This window comes from Hemiscyllium ocellatum, chromosome 8 (genome assembly GCF_020745735.1).
Source record: "Hemiscyllium ocellatum isolate sHemOce1 chromosome 8, sHemOce1.pat.X.cur, whole genome shotgun sequence".
NCBI classification, from domain to species: domain Eukaryota; kingdom Metazoa; phylum Chordata; class Chondrichthyes; order Orectolobiformes; family Hemiscylliidae; genus Hemiscyllium; species Hemiscyllium ocellatum.
The window spans coordinates 54,509,649-54,529,658 of NC_083408.1; the positions used below are offsets into that span (position 1 = coordinate 54,509,649).

General features: G+C 40.7%; 1 protein-coding gene across 1 annotated transcript in view; it reads left to right on the plus strand.

Annotated features, from left to right (window-relative positions):
- Nucleotides 1–20,010, plus strand: part of akap6 (A kinase (PRKA) anchor protein 6) — a 375,831-nt gene that overhangs the window by 307,749 nt on the left and 48,072 nt on the right. Inside the window, exon 11 of the mRNA XM_060828958.1 lies at nt 14,321–14,545. Within this exon, the coding sequence (XP_060684941.1) occupies nt 14,321–14,545 (225 nt within the window). The remainder of the gene's footprint in view (nt 1–14,320; nt 14,546–20,010) is intronic.

Sequence of the window (20,010 nt, forward strand, 5' to 3'; positions counted from 1 at the left end):
CTCCTCAACCATGTATTCATCTGCTCTATCCTCCTATTCCTGCCCTCACTAGCTCGTAGCACTGGGAGTAATCTAGATATTACTACCCTTGAGGACCTCCTTTGTAAATTTCTGCCTAACTCTCTGTAATCTCCCTTCAGAATCTCAATCTTTTCCCTGCCAGTGTTGTTGGTTCCAATGTGGACAATGACCTCCTGCTGGTCCCTCTCTCCCCCGTGAGAGCATTCTGCACCCCTCTCTGAGACATCCTTGATCCTAGCACCAGGGAAACAACACACCATTCGGCTTTTTCTCTGCTGGCCACAGAAACGTTTGTCTGTATCTCTGACTACAGAATCCCCTCACACAATTGATCTCTTGGAAGCCAACATACCCCTTGTTGCATTAGACTCAGTCTCAATACTTACTCGTTGGCTGTTCGTGCTACGTTTCCCTGAGAATCTATCACCCCCTACATTTTCCAAAACAGCATACCTGTTTGAAATGGGTATATCCACAAGACTCCTGCACTAGCTGCCTACCTCTCTTACCCTTCCTGGAGTTAACCCATCAATGTGACTGTATCTGACACTTTCTCCCCTTCCTATAACTGCCATCCATCACGTACTGTTGCTGTTGCAAATTCCTCATTGCTTCTATCTGTCTCTCCAACCGATCCACTTGATCTGATAAGATTCGCATCCAACAGCATTTATGGCAGATATAATCCGCAGTAACCCTTCCAGATGTACTCCAATGTCCAGCGATACACGAATCCAAACAGCAAAGGTAGCAACTGTGCAGGTTCTCTCTCTCTCTCTCTCTCTCTCCTGCACTGTCCTCACCATGTGCTTCCTTTGTCTGCTCTTCTCCCTTTTAAACTGCTGTTGTTTTGACTTTTTTTTTCCCAAAGTTCCAAAACAATGCAACAGCATATAAAACAGTAATTGCTGCTCCTGGAATTCGAGGAAATCACCTCCAACACCTAAAATATCTCAAAAAAAGGAGTAGCTCTTGCAGCCAGAAATTTTTCCCGTCCTCCATCTTGGATTACCCTCCAAATTATCTCCCAACACAGTATTTCTCCCTTTGATCTCTCTCCAACCAGTCATCTCTCTTTCATCAACTCCATCTTTCCCTCTAGTCTCTAAACTATCCCCATTACAGTAGTCCTTCTGACAGGATTCTTATACCTCTGTCTTTTCTTAGATCTCTCCCTGATCCCCAATATCTTCCTGTGATCTCTCTCTCTCCAGCCCTCTATCTCTTTCTCTGAATTATCTCCCTAAAACTGTATGTCTTTCCTGCCTATCATTCAAACCACAGTGTACCCAACAACACCTTTTGGTCTCAAACCCACCTGAGTAGCATGTACTTATCTGCTTTTGGGCTGGAGGCATTTCTACAGCATTCCCTGCCCCTCAGACAACAAAACCCATCAATAAGGCTGATTTGTAGGAAGAGTTTTTTTTAAAAAAGTATATATTTAATATTTTTTTCATAGCCACACATATGTGGAATCTTAAAGCATGAGAGTAACCTGTACTGTACCCACTGGGTCGCTGTGAATTGTGCACACATGCAGTTTTGAGGAAAACATTACCACAAAAGCACACAGCAGTAAGCAATGGCCATGCAGGGCCTTTGGGAAACAATTCTCTTATATCTTTTCTCTAATGACAATTGATGCTTAAGATTTCTTGTTTCACAGAATGATCTGTCTCATGCCACAGCCAAAACTGCAAACTTTAAATAGGGCAAGGAATACATTGCCTGTGGCTGTCAGAGTGCCAGTGACTTTTAATTTTTATCCATCTCGCTCCTTCCTGGTAGCTACTGGAGGTAAAGATCAACAGCTCACATTTTGCAGTCTACTACTTTATAAGGGATGTAACTGACACTTTATGAAGAGAGGAATAGTTTAATCCCTTTTGCCCGAAGACAAGAAGATAAAATGAGCACAAATGGTTCCACGCATTGTAGGCTGTCTGAGAAGCTTTCCTTGCACCAGATATTTGTTGTGAACATTCGTCAGTCTTGTTCTGTAGCCTGGCCCATCTGAATGCTCACTTGTGGTCTCTGCAGTAGAACAATGTATCTAAGAGTGTATGCCTTCTACTATTTTTTTTCCTTGGTTTCTGTGCATTTGGCCTCATTGACACACCAGTTGCAGACCCTTCCTCTAACTTAGCCTCTAAACTACATATTAGTTGTTATGAGTGTAAAATGGAGTGACAGTGTGTCATCATTTTCACTGTTTTCTTTATTTTGCTCTAAAGACTTTGGTTCTTGGATGTCTGAAATGTAAAGAAACATAGATTGGAATTTGGCAGGAGGCAAGGAGAAGTGCATGTTAACACCATCTGCAGCTAATGAGTCAGAAAAGCTCAGAATGAAGGGGAAGATGAAAGAACAGGGCACATATGCTGATTATCATTGATTACTTCAGTCCAATCAGTGGCCGTGGACTCAGCAATGCTCCTTCCAATGATGGCCTGTATTGTCTCCTTTGTTGGCGTTAAAACATAGGCACTTGTCATCTTCTTTTTCTCCCCTGTGTTACCTCATGTTACATGTTACCTTTGCCTGTAATAAAGTGATGAATGTGGTGCATAATATTTGGTGATGTGCATGTCACAGTTGGACTGGACATTTTGGTCAGCATGGACCAGTTTGGACTAAATGGTTTGTCTTCATACTGTATGACTCTATGACTCAATGAACAGTTGATAATTTGTGCAATCTGTGAATTTTGGATACAAGCTTGGTAACCGTTCTAATGGTAAGATGAAGCCCATGAATTTTATGGTTGAGTATTCATTGACAGAGATACTTGATAGCTGTGCTAAACTTCTTCCTGGATTTCAGGTATTTTCTTGCACAAAGAATGTGCCATTGACATCCACCAGGGGATCCTAAGCATTCCTCTTGACCCCTGCCAATACAGAGAATTGGATTTTTGATCAGGAAAGAATAATGGAGTGTCATTCCAGGCTCCTGACCACACAGCGTGTTTTTTTTCACCTGCCACAATCTTCAATGCTCAAGTCAGGAGTGTGATGGAATACCCCACACTTGCCTGGATGAGTGCAGCTCCAACAACACTCACGAATCTTGATAGCTATTGAAGGACAAAGCAGCCTACTTGATTGACACAATGTCCACAGACATTCACTTCCTTTACCACTGATGCTCAGTAATAGTAATGAGTACTATATACAAGATGCACTGCAGTAATTCACCAAGGTTCCAAATGATACTCACTGCCATTAAGAAGGACAAGGGCAACAAATATGTAGGAATACCAATACCTGAAAATTCTCCTGCAAATCACTCATCATCCTGGTATGGAAATGCATCACCATTCCCTATGTTGCAAAGTAAAATGCTGGAATTACCTCCATAAGGCTGTTGTGGGTCTACCTACAGCATGTGGACTGCAGCAGTTCAAGAAGCTCACCGCCACCTTCTCAAGGGCAACTGGGGACAGGCAATAAATGCTGGCCTTCCAGTGATGTCCACATCCATGAATGAATAAAAAACAAAAATGACACATAGATGGATTGGAAAACAAATTGAGAAGAGGACACAAAGCACTGAATTGTACTTTTCTAGCTATGTCCCAGTTGCGTTTAGTTTTTGGAGGACTTTTCACCTCAGGACTCAGTGAGTTTTCTTGCCCGATTACAACACCCTCACCATTTCCATGGCGTCATTCACATCCATTTTGTATCCCAACTTACCACATGTATTGTCGGAACAACTCATCACTCAGTGGACATTCACTGAAAGATCACCATACCTCCCATCTGCACCATATTTCAAAAGTGACTGTGTACCTGGGCTCACACTGGCATTCTAAAGCTGTTTGGTTCATTGATAGACAGAGTCGGATAAAGGCAAAGAAGAGGAAGATGGCAGCAAGATTTTTTAAAAGGGACCTGCAGTTCCTGGTAGACAGGATAGTCCAGAGGAGAAGCATCCTATCTCCTGTGGAGTAGCAGAGCCAGATGCAATACTAGATCCTGCGAGGTCAGTGCTTTCTCCAGGATTTGGAGGAGGGGGCTGCTTGATATCTGTGTATTCAACCCCATGAGGAGAGAATCCCAGCCTTTGCGAGAGATGTCCTGGACTGCTGTTGTTGGGATGCTGAAATATCCAAGCTGGTCAAACAAATGAACACACTCTTCAATCCACTGCAATTATCTTGTCAAACACAGAGGGCACAGCAGAAGTGGCAGGCAAGTATGGGGAAATGCACTGAGATGTACAGTATTAGGAAGGAACAAAGAATAAAGAACAGCACAATGCGAGAACAGGCCTTTCGGCCCACCAAGCCTGAGCCAACATATGATGACTTTCTAAACCTTTTTCCTCCATGTGCTCCATATCCTTCTGTTCCCTGTCTATTCATGTATCTGTTAAGATGTCTTTTAAAAATTGCTTTTGTATCTGTTTGTACCATTTACTCTGGCAGCGCACTTACCACTTCCTGTGCAAAAACTTGCTTCTCACATCTCCTTTAAACTTATCCCTTTTTACCTTAAATATATATCCCCAATAATTGACATTTTTGCCATGGGAAAAAAAACTCCAACTCCATTCTATCCATACCTCTCAATTTTGTAAACCTCTAACAACTCATCGGTCAGTCTCCAATGTTTATGTGAAGACTAACTAAGATTTCGAATCTCCCCTCATAGCTAATACGTTGCAAACCCGCCAACCTCTTGGTAAACCTTTTCTGTACCTTCTCCAAAACCTCCATGTTCTTCTGGTAGTGTGGCAACCAGAACTGTTCGTAATATTCTTACTAAAGTTCTGTACAGCTACAGTATGACGTGCCAATTTTTATAGAGAAAGAGAAAGAAGAAAAAATTGAGAGCAGTTTAGTGCCTTGGGTGAAAATATCATTTACATCACTCTCAATCTGTGCATATTTATTCCTGATGTTAACTTAGATCTGGTTATGAATCTCTCTGTCCAGGTGCTACAAGCATTTTCACAACATCTGGCAGCATGTCATGGCCACAAAGTGGGCTCAATGAATGTCTGTGCTAAGAGAGCTTACTGCATTATCTGGAAGAAGAGGGAATAATGCTGTCATTTGCCCCTCCTTGTTCAACGTCCCTAATGTTTGGCTCCTTATGTGCACAACATTGTAGCTGACACAAACAAAAACAGAAGTTGCTGGAAAAGCTCAGCAGGTCTCACAGCATCTGCGAAGAGAAATCAGAGTTAATGTTATGGATCCCGTGACCCTTCTCAGAACTGATGGTAGCTCAGAAAATATCAGTTTATATGCAGAAGATAGGGTGGGGAAAGGGTAAGGAGTAAATGATAGGTAGGGATAGAGCCCAAAGAGAGAGAAGAATAGTTGGACAGATAAGGGAGTTGATAATGGTAATGTGAATAGCTGTTAATGGAGGCTGTCAGTGGCTAATAATAGGTAGTGTGTAGTGGCAGACTGTGTGATAACAAGGCCTGATGTGTGTGGTCAGGGGCTAGGACATGGGACAGTTCAGGCCTTAAAATTATTGAACTCGATACTCAGTCTGAAGCGCTGCAGGGTCCCCAAGTGGAAAATGAGATGTTGTTCTTCCAGCCTGCGCTGAGCTTCACTGGAGCACTGCAGCAAACTTGAAATGGAGATGTTAGCTTGGGAACAGGGTGGTGTGTTAAAATAACAGACAACTGGAAGCTCAGGGGTTTTTTTTGCAGGTAGAACATAGATGTTCTGCGAAGCAGTTACCAAGTTGTAGCTGTCAATCAGCTGACCAGCAGTGGCTGTACCTGTAAGGCACAAAACACACATAGGGTCAGTGCTATAGGATAGCCATGGAAGCATGCTTGCCTGTGTACTGAACTTTGCATGAGCCCATGACCAATGTTGTTTCACTTTAAAACCCCAAAGAACAATGATTTCTGAAGCTCATTCCTTTACAGGTCAAGTCTCTTTCCCCTCCTACTCTAAGTATGTGCACAACCATTTTCTTCCCCATTGCACACTTAAAGTTTCTATCATATTGGAAGTTGACAACAAATATATTCAGCCAGTGATTTCCAGACCATCTGAAATGTGTCAGTGACCTCTAGATATTCATATTCCATTCATAAAAACCCGTCGTGTATACTGCACAGGCTTCCCACTTCTTTAAGACTCCATCCACCCCTTCTACATACACCTACACCTGTATACCCTTCCCAGCAAGATGCTGGCAAATGATGTGATTGTGCCATGTGTGGTCATGCACTTACCCTTCTCCCTTGAAGCCAGAATGCTGCTGACTGTGGATGACCCCGCCTCTGACATTACACCCTTCCCAGCCATGCTTTACTGTATCCTGAACTTGCAAATCCTGCTGTGTCCACTTCAAAATGATACAGAGCCCTTCCCCAAACTCTGAAGGCCCCAGTGCCAGAGAGTAATCTGCTGAGGCTCAGTCCCAGGTAGTAATTGCCCTACAGCCCTATCTGTTTGCTGCAGAGCCAACAGATTGACAATACCCTGAACAGCGGAGTTAAAAATCACACAACACCAGGTTATAGTCCAACAGGTTTAATTGGAAGCACATTAGCTTTCGGAGCGACACTCCTTCATCAGGTGATGTCGCTCCAAAAGCTAGTGTGCTTCCAATTAAACCTGTTGGACTATAACCTGGTGTTGTGTGATTTTTAACTTTGTACACCCCAGTCCAACACAGGCATCTCCAAATCTGAACAGTGGAGGCATGGATCCCTGACCACTGAAAACCTGGGCATAATCAATGCTCTTAACTGATATGGAAAGCTGGATTTGATTGACTGTGCCTGGAACCTAAGATGGGAGTTCATTTAAGGACTACTTCCTACGAGTTGGATACACAGCTGCCTGTTTGCTTCAGTGTGTTGCTACATGAGCTGTTGGCATATGGAGCAGTTGTGAGATTGACATAGCACACTGTCCTTCTACAAAAATTGTGCCCTCTATGCTGAGGATTACTCATCAGCAATGCCAGTTGTCTGTTTTTGTGGCTGCTCCAGTTGACACAGCAAGGCAAGTTGGGGATGCTATAAGAATGTACTAAAGTGGTAAATGAGCAAGAGCTAAGAGAACAAGTGAACAGCATGAAAATACAGCCAAGCTGGGCACCTGTACCTGTGTAAAAACTCTGCACTGCAACCTTTCACTTCTAGTAGCTGGTCCACTCTGCAATGTAAGCCAGTGCTTCCAGGGCACAATGTTAGCACATCAGAGGAGTACCAGCATGGTCATGAGAGGTTCTTAGGTGCTGGATGCCAATGTCTGTGCAGGATGAGTACATGTGACTGGTGCCCATTGATGCCCTGGGACATGGTTTAGTCATTTGCAATATAGAAGTTTTTTAGAGCAAATAGTGAGCTGAATCCACCAGTTACTCATTCTGGTTTCCTTGTCAAGTTTTTCTGATATTAGGCTTGTTTGGTGAGTTTGGTAAGAGGAAAGTCTGAATGCTTGTGAGGCAGATGTTTCTTTATCAAGGCATTTAACAATTGTTAATGTCTGTAAATTGCCATCTTGTCAGTACCTAGAGAGAATCTCTCCAGTAAAAGCAAAAAATACAGATGGTACACTGTATTAGAATAGCTTGGTACAGACACAACTAATTCTGGAACACAAGTTTTTATTACTGTCACTGGAATATTGTCAGAGGCTGTAGCCTTTGCAGTATCTTGTGCCTTTTGTTGTTTCCGGCTATCATCTGAAGTGAATTGAATTGGCTGAAGACTGGCTTTTGTGAAGCTGAGGAACTCAGCGAGAGGCTGAGATGAATCATCTAGTCGGCACCATTGGCTGAATATTATTATAAATGCTTCAGCCTTGACTTTTGCACAGATGTGCTCAGCTACTTCATCATTAAAGATGGGGACATTTGTTGAGCCTCTTCTTGTTCAATGTTTAATTATTCATTACAGTTCATGATTGGAGGTGGCAGGGGTAGAGTTTGGATATGACCTGGTGTTTGTGGGATTACTTAGCTCTGTCGATTATATGCTGCTACCACAGTTTGCCATACTCGCAAGAATTTGAGCCATAGGAGCAGAAGCCCATTCAACCCAATCAAGTTTATTTGGCATTCAATGAGATCATGGTTAATCTAATACTTTCATATCTTTTCCCCATAAACCTTGATTCCCGTACTAATTAAAAATCTGTCTCAATTTTGAATATGCTTAACGATCCAATCTCTACAGTCCTCTGCAGTAAAGAATTCCATAGATTCACAACCCTCTGAAAGAAGAAATTCATCTTCATCCCTGACTGAAATGAGTGACTCTTTATTTTATGGTAATGCTCTCTTGTCCTAGACTCTCCCACAAGGGGAAACCATCGTTATGCATCTACCCTATGAAGTCACCTAACAAAGTTATATATTTCAATAAAATTGCCTCTTGGTCTTCTGAACTCCAATGAGTACAGGCTCAAACTACTGAACACCTCCTCATAAGATAGTCTCGACCATTCCGAGGAGCAACTAAGTAAACCTTCTCTGGACTGCCTCCAATGTCATTATATGTGTTCTCAGAGAAGGGTACCAGAACTGTTAACAGTATTCTGGATTTGATCTAAATTGCCCCCTGTATAATTTAGCAAAACTTCCTTATTTTTATCCTGCAATCCCTTTGAAATAAAGGCAAGCATTCTATTTGTCTTCTCTGCTACCTTTGAATTTGAATGCTAGCTTTACCCGAGGACTTCTAAATTCCTTAGTACTGTAGCTTTTTGCAGTCTTTCTCCATTTGAATAATATTCAGCTTTTCTTTCCTTCCTGCCAAAGTGCATAATTTCACACTTACCCACACCTTATTCCATCTGCCAAGTTTTTCACTCCTGTAACCTATCTATTATTCTTCTGCAGACACTTTGTGTCATCCTTACCACTTGCTTTCCCTTCTATTTTTGTCATCTGCAAACATGGCTATTATACATTCACCTTCCTCATTCAAATTATTAATAAACATTGTAAGTAATTGTGGGTAGAGTAGATGTTGACAAGATCTTTCCACTCCAGAGAGCATAATTACTCCAGGGAAAATAAGAGAGCACTCATGTGAAACTAAGATGCAAATGAATTTATTTTCCAATAAAATAGTAAATGTCTAGAATTTACTATCCCAGTAGTTGTGGAGGCTAGATCACTTAAAGTATTTCAAGAGGAATTGAGGGCTATGAGGAGCTGGCAAATGGGACACAGGGTAATATATTGGCATGGATTGAGATTTGGTAGACAGACAGGAAATGGAGAGTGGGAATAAATGGGTCTTTTTTCAGATGGCAGGCAGTGATGAGTGGGTCACTGCAAGTATCAGTGTTTGGGCACTAGCTATTCATGACAATATATAAATGACTTGAATGAAAGACTTGATTGAAGGACCCAAGTACAACATTTCTAAATTTGCTGAAGCCATAAGTTGGATTTTGAGTTATGAGGAGGATACAAGGAGACTTCAAAGTGATTCACACAACTTTATTAAGTGGGAAAATACATGGCAGATGAATTATGACATGGCTAAAACGAAGTTGTACTCTTTGGTGTGAAAAATATAAAGACAGTATATTATTTAAATAGTGATATGTTAGGAAATGTATGTGGACAAAAGGATCTGGATATATTTATACTCCATTCAGTGAAAGTAGACAGACAACCAATTGGAAGGGAAATGGCATTATGGCTTTCATTACATTAGGATTTGAGTTCAGAAATAGGCTGTAGTTAAACAGGACCTTGGTGAGATGACACATGGAGTTTTGGTCTCTCTATGTATCCCATAGAGGAAGTGCAGCAGAAGTTCATTAGACTGGTACTGGATTCCTGATGAAGGGCTTATGCCCCTGCTCCTCACATGTTGCCTGACCTGTGTTTTTCCAGCACCACACTCTCGACTCTGGTACTGGAGATGACAGGGCTGAAAAATGAGAAGAAATTGGTTTGACTGGACATGTCATTACAAAAGTTTAGAAGGATGAGAGATGAATTCATTAATTTACATAAAATTCTTGCAGACTGGACAGACTAGATGAAGAAAGGATGTTTTCCCTGGCTAACAGTCTGGAACGAGGGGTCGTAGTTCAAGGATACGGAGTAGGCCTTTAGGATTGAGAAGAAGGAATATTGCTTCACGCAGAGGGTAGTGAACCGCTGGCATTTGCTACCACATAAACCTGTGGAGGCCAAGCCACTGAAAAGAGTATTTTATAAAGGTATCAAGAGGTATAGGGAGAAAGCAATAATATGATATTGAGGTAAAGGATTAGTGATGGTCATGTCAAATGGGAGAGCAGGCTTCAAGGACCAAATGATCTACTCCTGTTCCTAATTTCTAATTCTGTGTTTCTGTGAAAGAGGAGTTGATGTCTGGGGCAGATCAGTTCTGATTTTGTTGAATTGGACAGGCTTGAGCAGTTGAATGGCCTAATCCTGTTTCTTATTTTCTTATGTTCATATGTTTTTACGTTACAGAGATGTTGGCATTGATTAAGTATATTGAGCTGACATAAAAATAATTCTGAGATACTGGTAAAGAAGAAAGATTTACAGAATGCAATGTTGCATATGTATAAAGTCTACTATTAAGTAAAATATTGACGTTTTCTTTACCATCTGGTGTCTGAGGGATTTAATATGCTACTGAAATTCCTTCTTGCTCCATTACCACCTTAGTAATCAGCCATTAATGTAAATATACACCTTTTTTTTCTCCACTTGCTGGTATTGTCCCTTGCCTCGCAAAGACAGACATATACAGTGTCAATACTCTCAGCTACACTTGCCATTCTGCGCCAGTTTTAAGTCCAGCATCATGTCATTTAGGCGCCTACTGTTAGAACCATTTAGTCACTTTTGGAAATGCAGCGATCAATAATAGAGAGTTGGGGCCTCTGCTGTCATTCACTGAGTGTCCCTTCATTAACTCTGGTACCTGCTCATAACAAATGACGAGGATTGACAACGTTTTCTCACATTTCATTGGTGATTTTTCTGATATCCAGGGCTGCAAGCTTCATATTACAACATTCAACAATGTACCAGATTTCCTTGAATCATTTCCAGCAATGTAAATGCGCTCCTGCAATGACCCTGTGTCTTTTGACTTCCTTTGTAACTGTAAGTCTTGCCTTCTTGATAATGTCCTCTCATTGATTGGCAAGAAGTAGCACCTCTCAGCATGCCCTTGCCACATGAAAAACATATTCAAGGATATATCACTAAACTTGTGAATTACCTGTCCTCCAAATGCAACCGTAGTTTTAACACATCCATTTTTTGGTTTCTTTTCTGATGCCTCCATTTATGAGGTCTTTAAATTCCGTGCCCCTTCCTCTTTGAATATGATACTCCATATTCAGTAGCTGCATATGAGTCAAAGAAAAGGATATAAGGAGATTGTTAGATACAGAATAATCTTTCATCTACAGTGTCCCATTAAACATCCTAGAATAGATGCAGTACTGGCTTAGATATAAAATTAGTTACATTTTTTTCCTGCCCAGCATTTCCTCCACTTGCCAGGTCTTCACTGGGCACTGAAATAACTCCACACAGACCAGTATCCCATCACCAAGTCATTCTTTATTTACACATGCGTACTACTGGTCTGGCTTCCTCAGAGCCAGCTCTCAAGAGTGAACTCTTAACACTCCTGTTTGTATCTGTCAGCCAAGACTCTCTGATTGGACCAGGCTAACAGCCCTAATCAGGGAACTCTTATTCTGTGAGGTCCATCTGGCTGACCTCATTATAAGCACTACAGGCACAAGCATGAAAATCCTCTTCAATGTGTTTGAGGGAAAGAAATCTGCTAAGCATACCCTATCCAGCCTATGTGTGATTCCAGACCAATAGAAATGTTAATGAGTCTTAACTCCCCACTAAGATGGCCTAGCAGGCCGGTCAGTTCGAATTTCTTGGAATGTGCAATAAATCGAAGCCGAGATAGCAATGCTCACATCCCATGAATGAATGACTAAAAAAGATATCTTGAAAAGAGGTGCACAGAAGACAGGAAAAAAACAGTCCACATGTGTCCAAAGCCACAATTAGGAGCTGAAGAGTTCACAATCACACGGTCTATATAAAGAAAACTGAAGTATTAATTAGCCAAAAGACAGTAAAGGTATTCCCATGTAATTTGTACCTCAAGGACTAGCCACAATACTATGCAACAGTGGAAATGCCTTACCAGAGGAAACGACCATTGCTGAAATGACCTCTTCAAGGAACCATCAGAAAGGAGGACCTCCCCAAAACTAGCCACGAGAGTTTGCCTGGCAGTCTCTCCACGGAGTGGTGAGGTCATCTGACTTGACAAAATGTCAGTGTGTCAGGATATGGTGCTCATGATATCAGTCTCCCTTCCCATCACCTTTTCCATCATATTATCAGTTGTCTTGCCTCCCAGCCAGTGGTCATAGAGCTGGGGAAATTCATTCTATGGTTTTGTCTTGTTTCTCAAGAAATTTCTGACTCTTGAATAATAAACTGGCCTACAAAATCAGAGAAAGTTTAGACATAAAGGGCATATTTATGGATGCCTTTTCGGATTCATGAGAAAATAAATCCAAACCTCAATTTGTGTTCCTCTCATACTTATACTTCTAGTCCTGAATATTAAAACATTGTTTTCAAATTCAGAGTAATAAGCTTGCATCTCAGCATGGATGATTAGCTATGACACTTGGGGAGTTTTCCAGTCTTTGGTCAGAACTCTGAATAGATTGTGGTGTGGAAGCAGAACATTGAATCATAACACAAAGAAACTAACATGGCCATCTTTGCTCTGCATGTGCACCACCTCTTGTAGGTTTAATGCTAATGGAAGCTACAAACAAATCTGCACTCCGTGCTAACTTGGCCTCTAAACTGAGCCTCTAAACTAAAAAGTGTGGCAGCAGGGAAGCAAACAAGAAATGGAAGGAGCAGAGGAAATAGTAATGATCATGCCGTTACATCACTGCTGTGTACAAGGAAACACACTGCAGCCTTACTCCTTTTTGTTCATTGACTCTCTTATAATTTACCCAATCTATCATAACATTACACAAACGGTTTAATTAAGTAAATAAATTTACACCAAATGATGACATTGCTTTTCAATAAAAATAATGGAAATAAAATGAAAATGAGAACTGGATGCTTTTACTACTTGTGCCATTTCTGGCTCTTATGAAGGAACTGAATTTAATTCCCTTTCATTTATTACAATATAAGGTTTAATTTACACAGGGAGTCTGGGTAGCTGTGAACATTCAGCAGTTTGGATCTGTCATAGCGAAAGTTATGCGTTAAACTATAAAAACAAATGAAAAAGTATTTAACATTGCCATCATTTAGTTTGAATTGATATATGCATAAGAAACTCAAAAGTTAATTTTAAAAATAGTTTTTTTAAAAAACTGGAAAAGAATTTGATGTTGGTTTCATCTGAAGTGAACAATCTGATAGAGAAAATGATAGAATAAAATATCAGTGATGCATAGAGTTTAATCCAGGAAATTTTGTCCCCTGTGCTGCATATTACTCCATCTCAATTGCATATTAAACAACCCTATCAAAAAAGGCATTGGCATCTGCTGTGCTGCCACAAATTGTGAATTAAATGAAATTGATGTCCTCTGTCGTATATTTATGAAGACAGACCATTCTCAGAAGTATTCCGCTTATGAAGAATTTATGATTGCAAACTGTTCCTGAACAAAAAGTGGCAATAAATTCTTTTTTTAAACACCCCTCTCAGGGTATTGAGTCTGCTGCTGCTGGTAAATTTGTCACAGCAGAAAACAATAGCTAAATCTGAATTCCTCTGTGAGGCTTTATAATATTAGTATTCCCATGGTATAAGGAACTGGTTTGCCAGAATTTTTCGCCTAACATTTTCTTGAATAGATTAGTCTGATACTATTTGTATACAATGATTTCATTGTATTTGGATGCCATACACCTTCCCACACCCAGTGCGCTGACTATTGCTCCCAAAATTGCCAAAGATTATTTTATGCTGTGGGTGGACAGTTTAATTTGTGGGGATTTATCATCTAATTGATAGTTTCAATTTGGCTTCTTTTGTTTTTAGATGTTTGTTAATTGTTGTTAATTAATGCAGTACAGTAATTTGAAAAATTGTTGAAATAACACACTGTTTTTGTTCGTTTACACAGCAGGTATACTGAACTGTGTCTCAAACTTGATTTTTAATTGGACTTTTTTAAAGGCATTAGTCTTTCTAGCCAGTACCTTGACCAATAAGTGATGATTTGTCAATAGCAACCTTAAAAACAAATCACGGTATACAAAGCTAATTGATATTTTCTTTCCTGTATCAGAGAACGCTTGGAGAGAAAACCCAGCACACAGTAATGGGGCCGAATGGGGCAGGAACATGTGATCTTCTGTCACCTGAAAGCAGTAGCCTGGTGAGGCAGCTGGAGGTCAGGATCAAAGAGCTTAAATGTTGGATGAGAGATACAGAGCTTTTCATCTTTAATTCCTGCCTGCTGCAAGAAAAAGAAGGGACAACAGAGGTCCAGAAAAAATTGCAGCATTTTAAGGTAGCTGATCAAATAATGTCCTTTTAATGTATTTTATGGTCCACACATGGCAATTCATGGATGTTTTATGGCACACAAACAAAAGCCATGAATAGTGAACAAAAATAAAAGTAGTTTTTAGAAAAGGAAGGAACAAGTACTTTAGAATATTGCGTAGCATATTGCCAATTTGCATAAAAATAATTGTAATATTAGACATTTGTTATGGGATTTTTGTTATGAAGGTAGGAAGCAAAAATTGAAGAACTACAGCAATATTGCTTTTGCCTGCATTGTAACGGTGTTTTCCTGAATGATTCATGTTACAACAAAGTCCTATATTATTCAGGTATTCTGTCGTTCTCACTATATTAAGACTTAGTGTCAGATACATACATGGCAGGAAAAATATTCCAAATATTAATGACAATATTGAGATGTGTAGTTACTAAACAAAACAAAAAATAAAGAACTGTGAATTCTGGAAACCAGAAATTAAAACACAAATAGTTGGGAAAACTGGGCAGCACCTGTGGAGAAAAAGCAGGGTTAATATTTTGGGAGCAGTGACCCTTCTTCACAACAGAAGGTGAGTTATCCCAAGGTACGTCCTCAAGATGGCTAATTCAAGAATAGTATTGACAGAAGAGGAGCAGCTTTTCTCAGTCAATAATTGATGCATACTCCAGAAAAGGGAGTGGCTTGATAAATCATTCTCAAAAATTATTCAGCATGCAGGAATCTGATCTGAACAGATTTGATGTAAGTATATTGCAGTGAGTCTTCATCAATATTCAACAAGATCATTTGCTGAACTCCTGCATTAACTCTACTTACCCATGTTACCTCACCCTGTGATTAACTTAGTGCCCAAATATCTGTCAGTTTCATTCACGGATATAATCAACTAAGTACATTGTAGGGTTGAGAATTCCTCAAGATTCACAACCTTGTAAGTGAAGAAGTCTCCCTTTATGTCATTGTCCTGGTTGGCCAACGTCTTATCCTGAGATTGTGAGCCCCAGTTTCAAACTTTCGACCATGGAAAGCAACCTCATTCCTGATGAAGGGCTTCTGCCCAAAACGTCGACTTTCCTGCTCCTTGGATGCTGCCTGACCTGCTATGCTTTTCTAGTGCCACACTTCTTCACTCCTCACTTTCTCCTTGCTTTTCTTCCTTGTCCGGAATCTATCCTGTCAAACTCTCTAAGAATTTTGCATATTTCAAGATCATCTTTGTTTCTAAATTGCAGAGGATAAAGGCCTATTCCACTGAGTCTCTCCTCAAAGGACAGTGCTTTCATACCTAGAATTGGTCTAATGAAGGAGGAAATTTCTGCAGATGCTGGAACCTGTAATGAAAACAAATGCTGGAGATCACAATGAGTAAGACAACATCCATGGAGAGACAGCAAGCTAACGTTTTGAGATAGACGACTTTTTGTCAGAGCTCTGATGAAGAGTCATCTAGACTCAAAATGTTAGATTGCTCTGTCTCCATGGAATGATCAACTGAACCTTTGTGAAGACCATAAGACTTAGGCCATTCAGCCCATCGGGTTTGCTCCGCCATTAAATCGTGGCTGATAAATTTCTCAACTCCATTCTCTTGCTTTCACCCCATAACCCTTGATCCTCTTAATACTCAAGAACCTAGCTACCTAACTATTAAAATATACTCAATGACCTGGCCTCCACAGTCTTCTGTGACAGTGAGTTCCATAGGTTCACGACTCTCTGGCTGAAGAGGTTTCTCCTTATCTTCATTTGAAAAAGTCTTCCTTTTACTCCAAGGCTGTACCCTTGGGTCCTAGTCTCTCAGTGGAAACATCTTCCCAACATGTACTCTGTTCAGGCCATTCAGTATTCTGTATGTTTCAATTAGATACCCCCTCATCCTCCTAAACCCCATTGAGCATAGACCTAGAATCTTCAAATGTTCCTCATATGACAAGCTTTTCATTCTTGGGACCATTCCCGTGAAATTCCTCTAAACCCGCTCCAGGGCCAATACTTGCTTCCTGAGGTATGGGGCACAAAACTGTGCACAATACTCCAAATGTGGTCTGACCAGAGCCTTATAGAACTTCAGAAATACATCCCTGCTTTTATATTCAAGTTCTCTTAAAATGTATGCCATCATTGCATTGGCCTTCCTCAACCTGCAAGTTTACCTTGAGAGAATGTTGGACTAGAACTCCAAAGTTTCTTTGCACCAGACTTCTGAATTTTCTCTCCATTTAGAAAATTGTCCAAGCCTCTATTCTTCCAAACAAAGTGCATGACTTCATACTTTCTCACATTATACTCCATCTGCCACTTCTTCGCCCACTCTCCTAACCTGTCCAAATCCTCCTGCAGTCTCTTTGCCTCCTCAATGCTACTGTCCTTCTACCTATCTTTGTATCATGTGCACTCTTAGCTGGAATGCCTTCAGCTCCTTCATCTAAATTGTTAATGTACAAAGTGTAAAGTGTGGTCTTAACACTGAGCCTTGCAGAACACCACTTGTCATTAGCTGTCAACCTGGGAAGGACCCTATTATCCCCTTTCTCTGCTTTTACCAGACAATCAATCTTCTATCCATGTTAGCACCTTGCCTCCAGCACCATGGACCCATATCTTACTCAGTAGCCACCTGTGCGGCACCTTCCTGATGAAGGTTTATGCCCGAAACATCGATTCTCCTGGTCCTTGGATGCTGCCTGACCTACTATGTTTTTCCAGCATCACACTCTCTCCTTGGTTTAACCTGCTCATTACTTCCTCAAAGGGTTCTTAACAGATTTGTCAGGCATGACATCCCTTGATGAAACCATGCTGACTTTGCTCTAGTTTACCATACACTTCATTCAGAATTCTCATCCTTCACAATGGATTCCAGGATCTTACCCACACCGAGGTGAGGCTAATTGGTCTGTAATAGTCTGTCTTTTGCCTACTCCCTCTTTAAATAGGGGCGCCACATTAGCAATTTGCCAGTCCTCCTTGATTCTAGCAATTCCTGAAAGATCATCACTACTGCTTTCTCTATCTCTTCTGCTATTTCTCTTAGAACTCTGGGGTTTAGTCCATCTAGTCCAGGTTATTTATCCAAGTTCAGGCCATTCAGGTTTTCTAGCACCTTCTACTTGTTGATGGCCACTATACTCACCTCTACCCCCTCACTTTCTTGAATTTTTGGGAAGACTGACACTAAGTAATTATTCAGTTCTTCAGCCATTTCCTTGTTCCCCACTACCTTCTCTTCAGCATCATTTTTCACTGGTTCCATGTCCATTTTTGTCTCTCTTTTGCCTGTTTCTATCTAAAGAAACGCTTTCAGTCTTCCTCTATATTACTGGCAAGCTTACCCTCATGTTTAAATTCTCTCTCCTTATTTCTTTTCTGTTGTCCTCTGTTGGTCTTTGTAAATTACACAATCCTCTGATTTTTCACTGCCCTTCCCCACATTATGTGCTTTCTCTTTTGCTTTTATGCCATCCCTGACTTCCCTAGTCAGTCATGGTTGCCTCATCCTCCCTGTACCATGCTTCTTTTCCCTCAGGATGAATCTCTGCTGTGTCTCCTGAATTACTCCCAGAAACCCCTGCCACTGCTGTTCACTGTCTTTCCTGCTACACTCCTCTTGCAGTCAATTCTACCCAGCTCCTCCCTCATGTCTCTGTAGTTGCCTTTATTCAGCTGTAAAACTATTACCTCTGATTCTATCTTCTCCTTCTCAAATTGCAGAGTAAATTCAATCATATTATGATCACTGCGTCCTCAGGGTTCCTTAACCTTAAATTCCCTTATCAAATCTGCCTCGTTGCACAACACTAAATCCCGTATTGCCTGTTCCCTAGTGGGCTCCCCCACAAGTTTCTCCAAAAAGTCATCTTGTAGACATTCCATAAATTCCTTTCCTTGCAATTCGCTACCAACCTGATTTTCCCAGTCAACCTGCACTTTGAAATAGCCCATGATCACAGTAACTTTGCCTTTCCTACACATCTTTTCTAACTCCTGGTGTATCTTGCACCTCACTTTCTGACGACTGTTTGGAGGCCTGCATGTAACTCCAACAGTGTTTTTTTTAACCTTTGTGGTTCCTCAATTCTACCAATACAGATTCTACACCATCTGACCCTACTTTGTTTCTTACTATTGATTTAATTTTGGTTCTTACTGATAAGGCAACCTCACCCCCTCTGCCACCTGCCTATATTTTTGATAGAATGTATATCCTTAAATATTCAGTTGGCAATCTTGATCCCCTTGTAGCCACATCTCCATGATGCTCATCACGTCATACCTTGCAATTTGGTTCCATTGTCCTTCCCTCCCTCTAAGGCATCTCTCTTAGATGAGGAGACCAAAATATTACAAAATATTCAAGGTATGAAATCAGCAAAATTTTATATAGTTGTACAGGACTTTATCATTCTCTTATTCCAATCATGTTGAATATACCATTTGCTTTCCTAATTATTTGTTGCAACTACAGGTTAACTTCTGTTAATTTGTGTATGAGATCTCTTTGAATTAAAAATGTGTGGGTAACGTGCTTTAGAAAATTATTCTGCTTATACAGTCTTCTAACTTTCACATTTCCCTGCAGTATGCTCCATTTGTCAGCTGCTTGCCAATCCCTGAACCTGTCTGTATCCTTTTGCAGTCGTTTTATGTCCCATTCAGAACTTACTGTCACAACTCAGTTTATATCATCAGATAACTTCAATATTTGGTTCCCCACTTCAGCATTGTTGTACATTGTAACTACATGAGGCCCAAGCAGTGATTTTTAGGATACTCTACCTGTTGCAACTTACTGTTCTGAAATTTAGTTGTTTAGCATGGTGGCACAGTGGTTAGCACTGCTACCTCACAGCGCCAGAGACCTGAGTTCAATTCCTGCCTTGGGCAACTGTCTGTGTGGAGTTTGCACATTCTTCCCATGTCTGCATGGGTTTCCTCCAGGTACTCTGGTTTCCTCCCACAGTCCAAAGATGTGCAGGTTAGGTGAATTGGCCATGCTAAATTGCTTGTAGTGTTAGGTGCAAGGGAATGGGTCTGGGTGGGTGGTGCGTTGATGTTGACTTGTTGGGCCGAAGGACCTGTTTCCACACTCTAAGTAATCTAATCTATTCTTACTGTGTCTGTTTTATTTCAGTATATTATTCGCCATCCTATAAACCTATAGGATCCATCAAAGATCAGCAAGGCAGCCTTTGTGTGGAGCCGCAGGAGATGGGGGAGATACTAAACGAGTATTTTGCATAAGTGTTTACTGTGGAGAAGGACATGGAAGATATAGAATATGAGGAAATAGATGGTGACATGTTGAGACATTTCCATATGACAGAGAAGGATGTGCTGGATGTCTTGAAAAGTATAAAGGTGGATACATCCCCAGAACATGATCAGGTCTACCATAGAAATCTGTGAGATGCTAGGGAAATGATTGCTGGACCTCTTGCTGAGATATTTGTATCATTGATAGTCAC